The sequence below is a fragment of the Amblyomma americanum genome, chromosome 8, assembly GCF_052857255.1.
Source record: "Amblyomma americanum isolate KBUSLIRL-KWMA chromosome 8, ASM5285725v1, whole genome shotgun sequence".
In the NCBI taxonomy this organism is placed as follows: domain Eukaryota; kingdom Metazoa; phylum Arthropoda; class Arachnida; order Ixodida; family Ixodidae; genus Amblyomma; species Amblyomma americanum.
Genome location: NC_135504.1, coordinates 76,999,231 through 77,014,440, shown reverse-complemented (window position 1 = coordinate 77,014,440; position 15,210 = coordinate 76,999,231). Strand labels below are relative to the sequence as shown.

At 46.7% G+C, this 15,210-nt stretch overlaps 1 protein-coding gene across 1 annotated transcript in view; it reads left to right on the top strand.

The window, feature by feature from the left end:
* The first annotated feature begins 2,298 nt into the window (after positions 1–2,298).
* LOC144102512 (sodium-coupled monocarboxylate transporter 1-like) overlaps positions 2,299–15,210 on the top strand; it is a 32,099-nt gene continuing 19,187 nt past the window's right edge. The window contains exons 1-5 of the mRNA XM_077635770.1: positions 2,299–2,426; positions 4,787–4,896; positions 10,194–10,261; positions 12,326–12,412; positions 13,735–13,904. Coding sequence (XP_077491896.1) covers positions 2,299–2,426; positions 4,787–4,896; positions 10,194–10,261; positions 12,326–12,412; positions 13,735–13,904 — 563 coding nt within the window. The remainder of the gene's footprint in view (positions 2,427–4,786; positions 4,897–10,193; positions 10,262–12,325; positions 12,413–13,734; positions 13,905–15,210) is intronic.

The following is a 15,210-nucleotide window of genomic DNA, read 5'->3' as shown; positions in this document are numbered from 1 at the left end:
AATGGCGCAGATCAAGTGACAGGACAGCAGGTGAGTACATGGCGCTTGTGTGTGTTTGTACTCTCCTGCTGTCCTGTCACTTGATCTGCGCCATTATTTCGTTACGTATTAGGGTACATCGACATAGCGTAAGTTTCGTAGACCAGGATCACGCATCACTGCTTCATGGCGACACACGCAACGCACTAGCACGCACTTGCACTCGCGGGGAGTGAAGACGGTTCCGGCAAAACTCAATTGAAACTTTCGACATTTCAAAAGAATTGGTTTCTTTGGGGTTGGCGTTAACGTCTGTGGCGACATTAGGCTGACGCCTCTTCGTGCATTCTAGTCACACGACAAGGACCGTTACTGCGCACAATTCACCGCACTCCAAGGACACTGTTTGCTTTTCCGTGTGTGAATGCACCAAGGGTCCTGAAGAAGCCCGCTTACAGTGCTTACGTGTATGGAAAGAACTCAATACCTTTTTTTCGCACAGCTTTATCATGCTTTCTGCGGAACTGCGTATTTTTCTTGCTTCAGATGATGAGTGCTTGAAAACATTAGGGTAAGTCATTGGCGACTCGTGTAGTTGGCTGATGGGTGTGCAAGCGACGTTGTCATGCTGGAGACATTCCTGGGTGGCCGCAGCCTTTCTGAGGCAGCCCTCACCATCTCCGTTTTTGCTCCTGCCGAGAATGAGGTGAATGTGGTGGCCTACCAGGAACACATCTACGCCTACGGATTTCATTTGCTCTGGACGCTTCTCTTGACGCCGTTGGCGGCGGTCGTTACTTCGAGAGTGTTTTTGCCTGTGCTGTACGAGCTGCGAGCAGCGTCTGCCTAATCAACGTCATCTTTAGTTGTTCACATACATCTGTTCACTGCTTACAACTTGTTTTGGAACACGTGGAATCAAGGCTGTGTTAACATAAACTGTAAGCTGCCGCTGGGATATCCGCCAACGGGATCATTGCTTTCAGAGCCTAGAAGGGCAAATTTCAAAAGGTGCATGCTTGCGAACAAAGCGTGGTGACCTAACATTAGGCAACAGTCGGCAAGGTTTGTATGGGACACTCTGCGTGGCGCTCTTTTCACGATCGCTTCTGTGGTACGTTGCACGTGATCCTGCACAATTTTTGCGTAGCCGCCGCGGTGGCTCACTGGTTATGGCGCTCGGCTGCTTACCCGAAAGACACGGGTTCGATCCCGGCCATGGCGGTCGAATTTCGATGGAGGCGAAATTCTAGAGGCCCGTGTACTGTGCGATGTCTGCGCACGTTAAAGAACCCCAGGTGGTCCAACTACGGCGTCCCTCATAGCCTGAGTCGCTTTGGGACGTTAAACTCCCATTAACCAAACTAAACCAAACCAATCTTCGCGTAGGCTTGCTGGCACACAATTTTCGATCATTTGTGTCAGCACCACTTCGTAACTACGCTTCGGGGGGTGAGAACAGCAGAGACAACAGAGACTGGAGCGGCCTTTTGTCTTGTATAGCAGAATAAGGGCTAGTCCGGACAGGACACTCTTGAATCGCCTTTCTTGTCCGGTTTGATGATGATTATAGATTTTTTATGGCGCCAGGGCATCCATGGCCAAAGAGTGCCATGACACAAGGTATTTTCGACTTCTCAAGGTGGGGTCGAAGACGCATTTTCCAAGCATCTCACCCTGAATAAGCCGAGCACTAGACCAGAGGAAAACTTGTGCCCATTGTATCGCCAGTGGGTACCGGCGACACTGGGGATCGAACCCCGCACCTCCCGCATGCGAAGCGGACGCTCAACCACTTGGCCACCGCAGCGGTACTGTCCGGTTTCTGTCCCGTGGTTCTGAGAACACAGCAAAGAAGTGATAACAGTAGTTACCGTTTTATCCCTGCATATATGACTGCATATGTGGCCTAGGGGATACAAAGTGTTAAATACCAACTAGCAAAATTTGTAGCCTATGAAAGTAGCTCAGGAGGAAGATCATTTAATTTTTTTGGTGAACGGAGCTTCACAGCTTTAAAGGGTGGTTTTGCGAACTAATGAATGTTTGCTTATGAGATGTTTGCACTGACTGCGCTCATTATACGCGGTTAGCGCTTGGCTGCCGTGAAGAAGAGGCACTAAACTAAGCCGGGAGGAGCAAAACGTGTTGACAGCGCGAGCACAACGGTCTCGTGAGCTGTTCCAAGTGTCTGGCTTAAAGTGAGGAAACGTTTGCGAATGATATCAAGCATTTATTTGTTTTGGCTGAAAAGGGCCCTAAATACAAAAACTGCACGATTACTTCAATTAACAGTTTAAATTATGCAGCTTTACGAATATGACGAGAGCATGCATCACCTTTTCTAATCCCATCCAGGTCGTTCCATACTTCATGAAAGAAAGGTTGTCCGACGTTGCAGTTTTGAGGGGCTTGTTCCTGGCTGGGCTTCTTGGTGCTTCTACAAGGTGAGACTGATCTATGTTGTTGTAGTACACATTTCCTTCCTTCTGAACATGCAGTGTCTTGCAGAGCGCAACAAGGCGATAATGTTTCCAAACCTGTAGTCCACTCACTGCAGTAAAAATAACAAATGTTACTTCAAGATGACAGCTCATGAATTTTTATTTTTCGTTTCCTTCTGCTGTCAAGTATGCCATCAATGCAGATTTTTTTCAATTTGTTTGTGAATTTTTGTCTCTTCCTGCTGCCGCAACGTTCCGCAATGCTCGAGTACGCGAAAATAAGGGTAGAAAACAATTGGGGCCTCTTAAGCGAATTCTTAACGAATAAAACGCCAGAGGATTTATGTTGCCTTCTGTAGTGTGTACAATACGCGTCTAATGTTCTTCCTGCCAATTTGCAGCCAAAATTTCGCTAGAAACTAGTTCTCTTATATGGTATGCATGCGTCCACACTTTCTAGAATGCTCTAGTGCCTTCCACCGCATTATCGTATATAATTTGACTAATTCGAACCAATAACTCACCTTGATCCACCCACTAATCTCTACCGATCTGTACAACGTGTTTTCTGGCGTGGGCCTGCATCCAAAACATTGGGGGTCCTTTGGCGATTTTGGTCGTGTGCTATGTTTAAAATTTGAGGGTTCTCATGCTTTAAAACTTGGTGGTGCCCTATGATTGGGCCCCTAATCGTCATGTGGTGTTGTTCACAGCTGATGACGGATGATCGGTAAAGCGATGTGTGACTGCCGCGGTAGGTGGCTGTTTTAAACACAGCCATTGGTGCGGCTTGTGAGGTCTAGGTCTCTCTTTCCGAGCTCCCATAATGCTCAAGTACAGCGCCATGGTGGGAAGCTGGCAACTGCATTGAATTTGGCAAAGGTGCACAGTTTTCTCACAGTCCGTGGGCAGGTTGTGAGGACGCCAGAAGGTCGAACGACTTCTCTCGACCAATCAGAAAAGTTAGTTGCAGATAAGCCAGAAATTTTTGAGAGACACAAAACTAAAACGCTATCGTGTTAATAAAATCTGATTTTTTGCCAGCAACAAGGAATTAGAAATCTGGTCAGCCTCGACCACGTTGCCGATTTGAAAAATTCAGAACATGCTCATCTTCAATGTTGATGGCCTTTAATTTCGAAATTTATCTTGCCACTGAAGTGAAAGATAAAACGTTTATTAGTTTATTTTCGTTAATTAAAACTTTAATTATTGAGCTTGACGACATATATAATGTACTCCTGCTATACAATCCACCTGTCTCCTAAATGTCTCCCAGTTTTTAAAATAAATATCTGGAAGCTTAAGAATATTACCCTGTACAGCGCTATATCCTTCGTCATCATCCGTTCGGCTACGTCGACTGCAACACAAGGGCAACGATGACGAGTTAACTCTGTGCTGAGCCAGCTACGGCCAAGCTATTCCCGCTAACATTCTAGTCTCACCCTCTAATCTGATCATGTGTAGTTTCCTGCTGCATTGTGCCGCTCTTGAAGCACACTTCGCAACCATAGCGGACAGTGGGCTATCTGCTATGAGCACTACATGCCCCTCCCACGTTCACTATTCTCGATGTGACCTCAATGCCACCCTTACTTGAGCTGCTAGCGAGTGGAACGGGTAACCGATGGCCATTAACGATAACGGAGAATGGCGAAGCAGTGTTCTGAGATCAAGCGCAAAAAGGAATATGCCGTACATTTCTACTTTGCAGTGAGAGACGCTTGTTCTACCGAAACGCTTGCACGCCAACCAACATAAAGGGTTCAAATTAAATTGAGGACAACGCAGTGAGCTACGGTGTAACTTTAAGGAATAGGACGAAGGGTTCAAAGAACAAATGCGGGTTTATGAGAGGCTAGTCCAAACCAGAAAGAAGAACTTTCAATTAGGGGAGTTGGTACTGAAGCATCCTTGTAAAACAGCGCGAACAACGTCGGACAAGAACAGGAAGGACACGGGACGAGCGCTGTCTCGTGTCCTTCCTGTTCTTTTCTGTCGCAGTTCGCGCTGTTTCACAGGAAGAAGAAATGGGTTTGCACAGGGCATGTAATGCGATTGCAAGATGAGCGATGGCTGTTAAGGGTAATAGAATGGAGTCCAGAGAAGGCAAGCGTAGCAGGAGGCGGCAGAAAGTTACATGGAGGGATGAGATTAAGAAGCTAGCGGAAATAAGCTGGCCGCGGCTGGCACAGGGCAGGATTAAACGAAAAGGTATGGGAGAGGCCTTTGTCCTGCAGTGGGCGTAGTCTGGTTGATGATGATGACTATCAGCAAAAAATGAAAGGTGAACTTCAGCCACGAACATCCCACATTGATGAGACTGCACGTTGAAAAAATTACCCTCCTGAATCGTGCAGCACAGTCTCGTCTATCGTCAACTCCAACGCCGCCACCTTTTACATCGACATCGTCGCCCCGTACGTGAAGATGAGTGAGCGGACAGCCAACCATGTGGTGCGGATTCTAGGTAAATCAGCAAGAACTTGCTCTATTTCAAATGTAAACTTTTCTTCATAAAAGACACGTTCATAATGTTTCTGGCGCTTATTCGTTGGCGGAGAAAACACGATGAACCGGTGAATTGAAAACAAATGACGGTCGATTTTCGTTGTTAGGCCAAATGAGAATTAGGTGCGTGAGCAGTTCGCAATTGTTAGTACGGCAATAATCAGTTAACTGTCCAGCAATTTTGTCCTGCAATTCTAGACAAAAGCACTTTTGAACAGGAAAGAATCTATGGACGCAATTTTTTCATATATTGTAAGATTTCACTATAACAATCAATATATCTGCAGATATCCTGGCGTCACGATTGCACTATTTGGCTATTAACCGTTTTTGATATTGTCAAAAGCGTTCCCTATTGTTTTTCCACGGCACTCCTAGCTGCTCAACGCCAGCAATTAAGAAACTTCAAACGAAATTTTTGCTACTGATCAGAAGAATTAACTATTGGCTTCAATATTTTCATTACAGTATCTTGCAGTTTTCTAATAATAAATGTTTTGCCCAGAAATGTTGGGCATGGGAAGGCATGCAAATGAACACTTAAAAGGCTATAATACAAAGAGAAATCTTGAAACAGTAGTTCTTTAGTGCACATGAGAGGCAAACACAATAAACACAAGTCGTTCACATGCAACTGCGACAATCCGAAGACCGGAGGGTGATGATGACATCGTCCCGAAGACAACGCGTGTCCCCTCGCAGGTCCGCGGCTGGCCTTAACGGTGTTCCCCGGCAGTCGTGCCGGGGCGCTTCTTTTGATGTCAACTAGAGCCCGGGCGGACCAGCGGCGATAAGCGGCCGTTATTTTTAGGACATTCCGCGCCTGCTGGCCACTTGCCTCAAGGCAGGTCCAGACACACGTAGCACCAACAGTATAAGCGTTAGCTCACACTCCAACCGGCCCGCGCATCACCATCGGTCAGGAAGGGCCAGGTTCCAGAAGGTTCGAGACGTTTCTTCGCCGTCCTGGCGCCGCCGCTTCCGAGCGAAGTGGAGAAGGTGTCAGTTCCCAAGCAATGTTACGTACCATCCGGTGATGATGTGGACTTTTCTGCGTCGTTGTCTACGGCGCGTGCGGGCCAGAAAAATTGCGCTCTTGCACTACGTTCATCAGTAGTCCCACAGTTTAAAGCAGGTAGGCCGCAGGTATGGGGTTGATGTACTTTTTTCTGCACCTAATAAGCTTTGCAGAACTTGCGCCATGGTTGATAGGAAAACAAGAGAAGAAACACAAGACAAAAAAAGAGGTAAAAAAAGCGGGCCGAGTAACTCCTGGCTTGGAGTTCGTCCATTGTGCCGAGGGTGTGGTGTATAGTGTTCCCTTCACGTGTGGAAAGAGTTATATAGGCCAGACGGGAAGGTGCCTGAATACCCGCCTACGTGAGCACAACACTTCTTTGGGACGGGCCCCTTTCTCAAACCTACCCTTGCACTACACAGAATGTCGTCGTAACACCTCAATGCCTGCTGCAGAACCATTCACTCCACTTTTTAACGATACTAAGATCGTGTAGAATCACAAAGATAAACTAACTAGAGATTGATTGTAAAACATTTTATTCGCCAGAAAGAGCTTGGTAAGAGGTCACGTTGAGTGGTCGAGAGAACAATGCCCTTGTCGAATTTGTCAGCCCACTCCACCGCCAGAACGTTCGTTCTGGGGTCCGAGTTAGCCAGCACGGCCTTCAACCGTTCGAAAGAAGGAGCCGTAACTAGATCACCCGGAGGAGGCTCTATTTTACAATCCCACAGGATGTGATCGTAGTTGGCTCCTTGGCCACAGTGTTTACACTTCGATTTGCATAGATCCGGATAAATGTGTGGAAGGAGTGATGGGGTGCGCATCGATCTCGTCTGCAGACGACGCACGTAACTTCTTGTTTTTTAATCAGGCTTTTGTGCGGGGGGGGGGGGGGGGGGGAGTTCTCCACTCTAGTTTAAAATGATTGGTGAGATCATGATATGGGATCATAAAGTCCTCCGTGAAATTCGGAGAGCCAGACTCATCCACTGCACGGTCGACGAAACCTCGTACTTTATTGTTGGCTGCCTCGTTGCCCGGATTCCCCAAATGGGAGGGGACCCATCTCAGTTCCGAATAATTTGGTGGCGTTAAGGATTCTAAGGGAGGTGTTTGCAATTCGCCCTTTTGCGAAATTTATTGATAGCTATTTTGGAGTCGCTGAGAATGATGCTCTCTTGGGTATGCGCTAGGGCGAGGGCTATAGCCGCCTCTCCTGCCGTTTCAGAGGATTTCGTTTTGATTGTTGCCAAGACGATGTGGTCACCATTTTCGTTCACAGCCACAATTGCAAGTGCATTCGTATGTTTGTATTCTGCCACAACTACATAAATGTTTCCAGCATACTGCCCGTATTTATTATGTAAGGCTTTGGCTCGTGCCTGTCTTCTACGCTTATGGTGTATGGGGTGGATGTGTTTGGTTAGTGGTTGGATTAGTAGGGCTGTCTTATAGTCGCGGGGCAAGTCTACTTTAGCGTCTTTATTCGCCGGTTGAAAGTTAATGCCAAGCCTGGTAAGAATACTCGTGTCAGATCTGGAATTGGCTTATCTCGCTGTTAGAGCCATTAAATGGGATTCTTTCATTTCATTTTAAGTGTTGTGTACTCCTAAGCTCATAACACTTTCGGTTGAGGTATTTAGTGGGAGTCCTATGGCAGCTTTGTAGGCCTGCCGTATCATGCTATCCAATTTGTCCTTTTCCGCTTTAGTAAATTTGAGATAAGGGGTAGCATAGAGTGTCTTCCTTAGCGCAAAGGCGGGCACTAGTCGGCATAAATCTTTCTTTCGCCCCTTGTCTTCGATTAGCGATGCGGCGGATTAATCGCGCCATCGCTTCTACCGTGCAGTTTAGCTTAGTGAGTGTGTCATTATTCTTTCCATTTGTTTGTGAATACAACTCCATTGACATAGACGTTTATTTGCAGGGTGGGGGGGGGGGGGGGGGGGTGTTGTAGTTCTTCTACCTCTTTGTTTCTGGCGTATCACGAAGAGTTCAAATTTTTGCTCTGAACAAGTGAGGCCGGATTCCCATGCGCATGCCTCAATGATATCTATTGTTTCTCGGGGTGTGTCTTCTCGGTAGCCTTCGCATGCTTTGGTTACGCAAAGCGTGATGTCATCTGCATAGAATGTGTGATGTAGGTCCGGTATTTGTGCAAATTTGGGGGGGGGGGTGTGGTTAATGAGGAAGAGGTTAAAAAGGAAAGGGGACCGGACAGAGCCCTGTCGTGTTCCTTCGGTTCCTAGTGTGATTGGGGCAGACTCTATTGTTCCGACCGTTATCACTGCACTTCTGTTAGTGAGGAAAGATCGGATGTAGTTGTACCTCCTTTCTCCGGTGTTCATTTCTGACAAGTTTGTCACAATGGCTTTGTGGGTCACGTTGTCGAAAGCTTTAATAAGGACTAAACCCAATATTGCTTTCGTTCCTGTTCCCTCGTCAGCTTCAATTGTCCTTTTTAAGCTGCAAGAGTATCTCCTGGGTAGATAGTTGGGCCCTGAATCCTAACATAGTTTCAGGTAGGAGGTTCATGTCCTCCGCATAGTTTTCGAGCCTGATGAGGATGACATGCTCCATTAGTTTGCCTAGGCATGATAATGATATTGGGCATAGATTCTCACTGCTGAGGTTTACACCCTTTAGGAAGAGAAGTGATTTTCGCGTGTTTACACTCTTGTGGTATGTTACTTGAGTGCCAGTATTTGTTCATAAAGTCTGTAATCGCCGCAATCGACGTTGTGTCTAAGTTCTTGAGAGTCTTATTTATTTCGTTGCCTGGTCCTGCAGCAGATGTTGTCCGCTAATTTCCAATTGCGTACCAGACCACCGTGTCTGTGGCGTTTGCGTCTAAATTTAGATTAGGAGTCCCCGGAAGTCTTGTTGTGTGGTGCCCTCATCCGTGTTTAGATAGCGTTCTGTTGGCTCTTTGATTAGGTCTTTAGTTGTAGCCTCATATTTATGTATGAGTCTGTACAGTTGGTTTCGTTGCACGGGACGTGTTTGTTCTGGGTCAAGCATGTGCCTCAGAAGATGCCGTCTTCTTATTTCCGAGCTGTCCGTTGATGCTTTCTCATATTTGGTTCTATTATTGCGTTTGTATTGTAAGTGTATGTTCCTCGATTCGCCTTTGAATTTGAGCTATCTTACATTGGAAGAAGCAAAAATACAAGAAGCGACTCCACTTGTATTTTTGCTTCTTCCATTGTTTGTGGAGGCCTTTTTGTGCCTGCCACAGGTGTAAGAGTTTGTGTTCTGCAATCTGCTCCGCTTTCTCGACTGGCACCACAACAACGCTAGTGGACCTGACATCTTGATTCAGGGAGATAACCCAGTCGCTAAGGTTAGAGATCTCCTTTGGAACTGTTTTGTTGCAAAGTTCCCTGAACTTGCCCCAATCCGTGGTTCGTGTGTTTTTACTTTTGTTTTTAAGTTTTGTCGCGTGGAAGGTGCGGTTAATGATGAAGTGATACCAAGATTTTGCCCGGTGTTGAACCACTTTGCGTCCTTGACATCTCTAGAGAGGGATAAGTCTGGAGATGTGTCCACACATACATTGTTACCCATTCGTGTGTGGCCGCTCGGGTTGTTTAGCGTTGTGAGCCCTAGTGATTGGATGGTTTGACAGAGCTCGTTTCCTTTCGTAGTTGCTTTGGTATCATCAACGAAGCATTTCATATTTTCATATTTAAAAAAAACCGCGGCACATGCGTAAGCGCCCCATCTGTCTTCGTCCATAACTGTGAACTCTTGTATCTCGATCACCATGACTGAGATTTATCAGTGTTGCTGATGCAGCTCATGTGCGCTCTCGGTTTTAGAGTATATTTTACGTGTTCCTTTTCAATGAACCTCCAGTTGCTAGTCAGCGCCTGTTCCGTCTTCTTTCTTGTCCCTATTGCTGTGCTGTTTTAGTTCAAGTATGTACCAACTCGCTCAACTCGCCATTAATGAAGTTTCCAACCATTGTGGGTGCTCCATACAAAGTTTTGTACATGACTGTAGCAGAACAACCGTTGGCGTTCTGCGTGAAATCCAGACTAATTACCTTTCTTTAGACCCGCGCAAACAGTTCAAGGAGGCAATAAAATTCTGACGAGATCTGACGAGCGACCCCTGCAAGGGCTATACTTCAACCAGACCTGCAAAAATAACCAGAAAACGTGGGAAGGGCATATACCAAACACCGCAGTTGTGAGTAACAAAGCTTTTTAACTTGTGAACGCTGGTTTCAGCTCTGGCAAGCGGTATCATCATGACCCTCTATGCCATTGCGGTACCATACATGGGCACAGCTACCAGAGTACGTATCGACTTTTTTAGTTCGTCAATGAATCAACCTGTGTGTATTTGTCTCTATGTGTCCTTGTGATCGAGCACCCACTATTCATTTGGGACGTGCTGGGTTCGCTCCCCATTGCCGTTGGGTACCCACCGGATTTCTAATTAGTACATGATCGAGCCTTCAACTGTTACTTTCCCATTCATTAAGATAATCTAAATCCTGCCTAACTGCATAAAATCAGAGCCTTAGAGGATATACTGTCATGACACTTATTCTGCTGCCGCGTAAGAATAAAGCGCCTAAACACAAACAGTGCTGTTCGCGGTATTCAACTTTGTTGCCACTGCATGCATGGCCTGCCCTTCAAGCCCACTGCGGCTTTGGTTCGCCTATCGTGTATAGCTGCTGCGGAAATCTTTTATTATTAAAGTTTATTGTTATTACTATTATTAATATATCTGCCTGCCCGCTTCCCCGCCTGCCCGTCCGCCTGCCCGCCTCTCCGCCTTCCTGTCCTCCTGCCCGCCTGCCTGCCCGCCTGCCTGCCCGCCTGCCTTCCTGCCTGCCATTTCAAGATCAAAGGCTGTTGTGGCCGTATGAGAGTTCTGGCTATAGAAAAAAATGCATATAAAAGTAGCGAAGGAGTAACGTCAACGCCGCTACATATTAATATTACCAATTATCAACTCAGATGCACTGGGGTTAGTTGATATGCACGCTGGTAAGCTCGTTCAGTCGACGACAGTGCGTGGTATGTATGAACAAATATGCAGATGAACGACACGCGATTTTTTTAAGTTTGTGAGGCCGGTCCAGGCACGGAATCAAGGCTGGTGACTGAAAAAATTATGGATTACAGACGGATGGGTCCAAGGTTTATGCAAGAGTGCTAGTCGTTAAGGTTCATGGCGCTGAGATAAGTCCTCTAAGTAGGCACTATTTCTCACAAAAACAAAGTAGTAAAGACCAATATTAGACTACCATAAACTGTTTTTATGCTCATAAGCTCTGTCGTTTGGCCATATTTTTGGTCACTCGAAATTATCACGGTAATTTAGCACATTATAGTTCCTTACGTGGCGACATGGCAGTTAAGATTCAACAGCTTCAGCCTGTTTAGAATTATTTTAAAATATAATTTCTATAACGAATCTTGGCCTAGCTTCACGAGACGGTTCGGTCTGATCCGTCACAAGGTAAAGTGCCAGGCAGAACGGCTAGTACAGTCGGGGACAAAAGTATGTGGACCATGTGTTTCTCAAGAGAAGGCGATATCTTTATTATTGGCCGGCGGCTGGAGACTGCCCTTGCGGAAATGAAAGAACAAAATTTTGGCTTTCATCTCCACAAGTGCGGTCTCCAGCCGCCGGATAATAGCAGAGCTATCGGCTTCGTTTGAGGAGCGCGTGGTCCAAAGACTTTTGTCCTCGACTGTACAAACTATATGGTTTTGTTGTATGGTTTTATGGTGTGGTCCCTAAGCGACGCAGGCTATGAGGGACGCTGTAATGAAGGACTCCGAATATTCCGACCACCTGGGGTTCTTTTACGTGCACTGACATCGCACAGTACAAGGGTCTCTATCATTTAGCCTCCTTCTAAAATGCGACCGCCGCGGCCAGGATCGAACCAGCGTCTTTCGGGTCAGCAGCCGAGCGTCATAACCACTGAACCACCGCGGCGGCTTACATTATATGAATACTGCAAGGAGAAAAGTTATTGTGCAGCAAACGCGATGTACAGCGCCCAGTACACAATTCCAGCGTGAAATAAAAGCTTCGCCGTAAGGCCATGGAGGCCTGAGGGATTCTCAAGCCCGACGTGCCTAAGCCTAGCTGCTTAATAGTAAATCTGTGCTATCACTGCGTTTCCTGTCACGGGCTGCCATAAGTGCGAGTTTCAGCTAAATAACACCCCAAACTTTGACAACGCACAAAACACATAAAAACGAGGTGTCAACAACAGCGTACGCTTTGGGCCACAGCAGCCACGCATACTTTCCACCAAGCCCTCTTGGCAGGCTGGCGCATAATGGAGAGTGGCTCCGTTTCCTCACCAACCCTGTTTGCTATTTCTCCGCAGTTGTTCGTGTCACTCTACTCATCAGCTTCGGGGCCTTTCATCGGTCTCATCCTCCTCGCCGTCTCGTCACCGTGGGTCAACGCAAAGGTTGGCATGACATCGACCTTCTCTTAAATTCACGCAGTTGTCTGCTGGCCACGGCGCCGGGATTCCATTCTTGTTCGGCACTATGCTAAAAAGCGATTTTCTCCTGGAACGAAACGCGAGGTATTTCAAATTCTTGCGGAAAGGCGAGTAATGAGCAGGGATGCCCCCAGCGTCAGAAAAGACATCACGCCTACCACTCGCTCATTTCTCGATGGCCTAATGGGTATCTGTGCTTGTGAGCGGAGCTGCAAGGTTCGAATAAATCTAGTGCAGTGCACTAAAATACGAAGGCGAAAATTTGGCAACATGAAAACAAGAGTTGCGTTTAGATCGGCATTCAACATCAGAATATGCTGTGCGGCAAACATTTCGAAAACATTAGTACCGACATGGGGGATAAAGGCAGGCGGTATGCTAATGAGGCATTCGTACTTAAAGTAAAACAGGGTGTGGATTCTGGAGGACACTCTGCAAGCAGTCACCTAAAAAAGTCATGCCTAGGTGCATATAAGCCCGGTGTATTCGGGATAAACCCACAAATGTGGAGTAGGTTTCAATTAGGAACTAACTACATACTTATTAGCATTCACCTGAGCTCAGCCATAGCGAGAAAATGTAAAAGAAAATACCTTTTCCTGGTTCCACTTCGAAACGTCTTAGAAAGCTGAATAGCTTTCCTTCGTAGCCCTGTGGATGCGCTTTGTGTGATGCTAATTAGCAATTACTCCCTATGTGGATATACATTGCGTCTACGTGAGTGCGTGACAGTAGACTACATTTAAGATTATGCTCTCGATTGACCACAGAGAGCATTATGAGCACTGCATGACGCTCGCTTTCTAAATAACTCGTTCGCACAGTCCTGTCTGTCAGTCATCCTGGCACTATCAGTTAGGAAGCAAGCAAATTCTGTGACAGCAATGAAACCTTAGGCGCGTGACGATGCAGCCCCCGAACCCTATCTGGGCCACCCATGCTGACAACGGCACATGTTCTGAATGCTTCAGCAAGAAAAACGAGGGAAAGGCCAAGCCACTTGAGCCGATACTTGGCGCTAACACTTTAAAAACAGGAAACATTTAGTCTGATTCACAGAATCGACACGATATTTTTAACAAGTCAATCTTTTGACTTACGCGTTTTGCGTATCCCAGCCCCCTGATCATGCCACAAGCAAAAAGGTTTTTGTTAGGAGTATAACGCGCAGAAGTGGTCTTGTTCGCTGCTCCTAACCAAGATAAACCAAGATGGACGAAACGCTATTAAGCGGCATATATTTGGAGCATATTTCCCTACGGGCCCCATGACTGCTGCGTGTGCAGGGCGCTGCATGGGCCAGCCTGCTCGTATGCGCGATCCAACTGTGGCACGCGGTTGGTCGGGGACTGTCGGCAGTACCACCACCGCCTGTGATTCCGGGGACGCTCGACCGATGCCCGCCGAACACCAATGGCACTGTTGCAGATCTGGTGGGTCTGTCCGCTCGCCATAGGTAAGGACTTTGTTTCAATGCGAACATATGCTTTGTGCGCAAGTGCTCAAACGAGCATCCGCTTGACTTATATTATCGGCTGAAGTGCATGCATGAGGTTAGTTGCAGGGTCAGGGACGGCAGTTAACATGCTGGACGTGAACCTGACTTGAGAAATCTGTGAAGACCAGAACTATCCGAGATGCACTGCATGCAAGAGCAGTGAAGGTTATACACTTTTAAGTTTTGAAGGGCCAAAATAATGGTGGCATTACTAAATGAAAAAGTTGCGCGAAGTTGAGTGAACGATAAGTTTTGACAGCACTGTGAGCTCTCGGGAACTTAACTTGTACAAGAGAGCATGCCCGCTTCCTGAGAAAATAGCACCAAAAGTGTAATAGGCTGGGGTAAGCGACAAAAAGGCCGTTGCAAACCCTCATGATGCAACACAGCATCACAGAACGCAAGAGCTGAAAATTTAGGCGTTGTGAGCAGATAGCCTTGGTGCTTGATGTGTGGGCTTTTGCAGCATACCTTCATTTTACTGAGATAATAGTTTTCTTGATGCAGCTCAAGTCACAGAGTCAGGTTCCTACAAGTAACACGCCTACCATATGGATGTTTCTGAGCTCACTGAAAGCGACCGCGATTTGTGCTTCCAGAACAGTCGGCGCTAGATTCTCCTCCTCGCTCCGATTTACAAGCCGATTGAGAGGCTGGCGTGATATGCCTCAGTGGGCCTTAAGCACGAGACAGAAGCATTCAGGTGTATTATACAATTCTTCTCCATAGCCCACCGCAGCACACTATCCACTACTAGCGAAATTCACGTGATCAAAAGGGAAACGAAAATAAATATATAAACAAAAAGAAAAATTACAGTGCAGCCCTATGCTTCCTACGTGATAGTTTTATTTGCTTATGCGGTGGTAAACTCCAAGTACTGTGTATACCCTGTGCGATTTCATGGTGGAAAAGGGTGAGAAATAGAATAACCACCATAGTACGCCAGAAAACTGCTGCCAATAGCCGCCAAACAGACATATTGAGTTTCAAGGGGATGCCTGTTGCAGCACGGACCCTTGAGGCACCAAAGCTCAACCATTACCTGCACTGTGGCGATAGGTTGCAAGGTGAAGGGTAGAAACTACGAACTGTTGCGGTTGGGGTCTTGGTCTTTTCCCGCATAATGGGCTTCCGGTCTGTCTACCAGGTTGTGGCCTCTGGGACCTTCCCGATTGTATTCAGGTGAAGCACAGGGGAAATAATATGCACCCGTAGTCCATACATGCCCTATGGATTGAAATTTTTCGGCCCCAAAAATTAG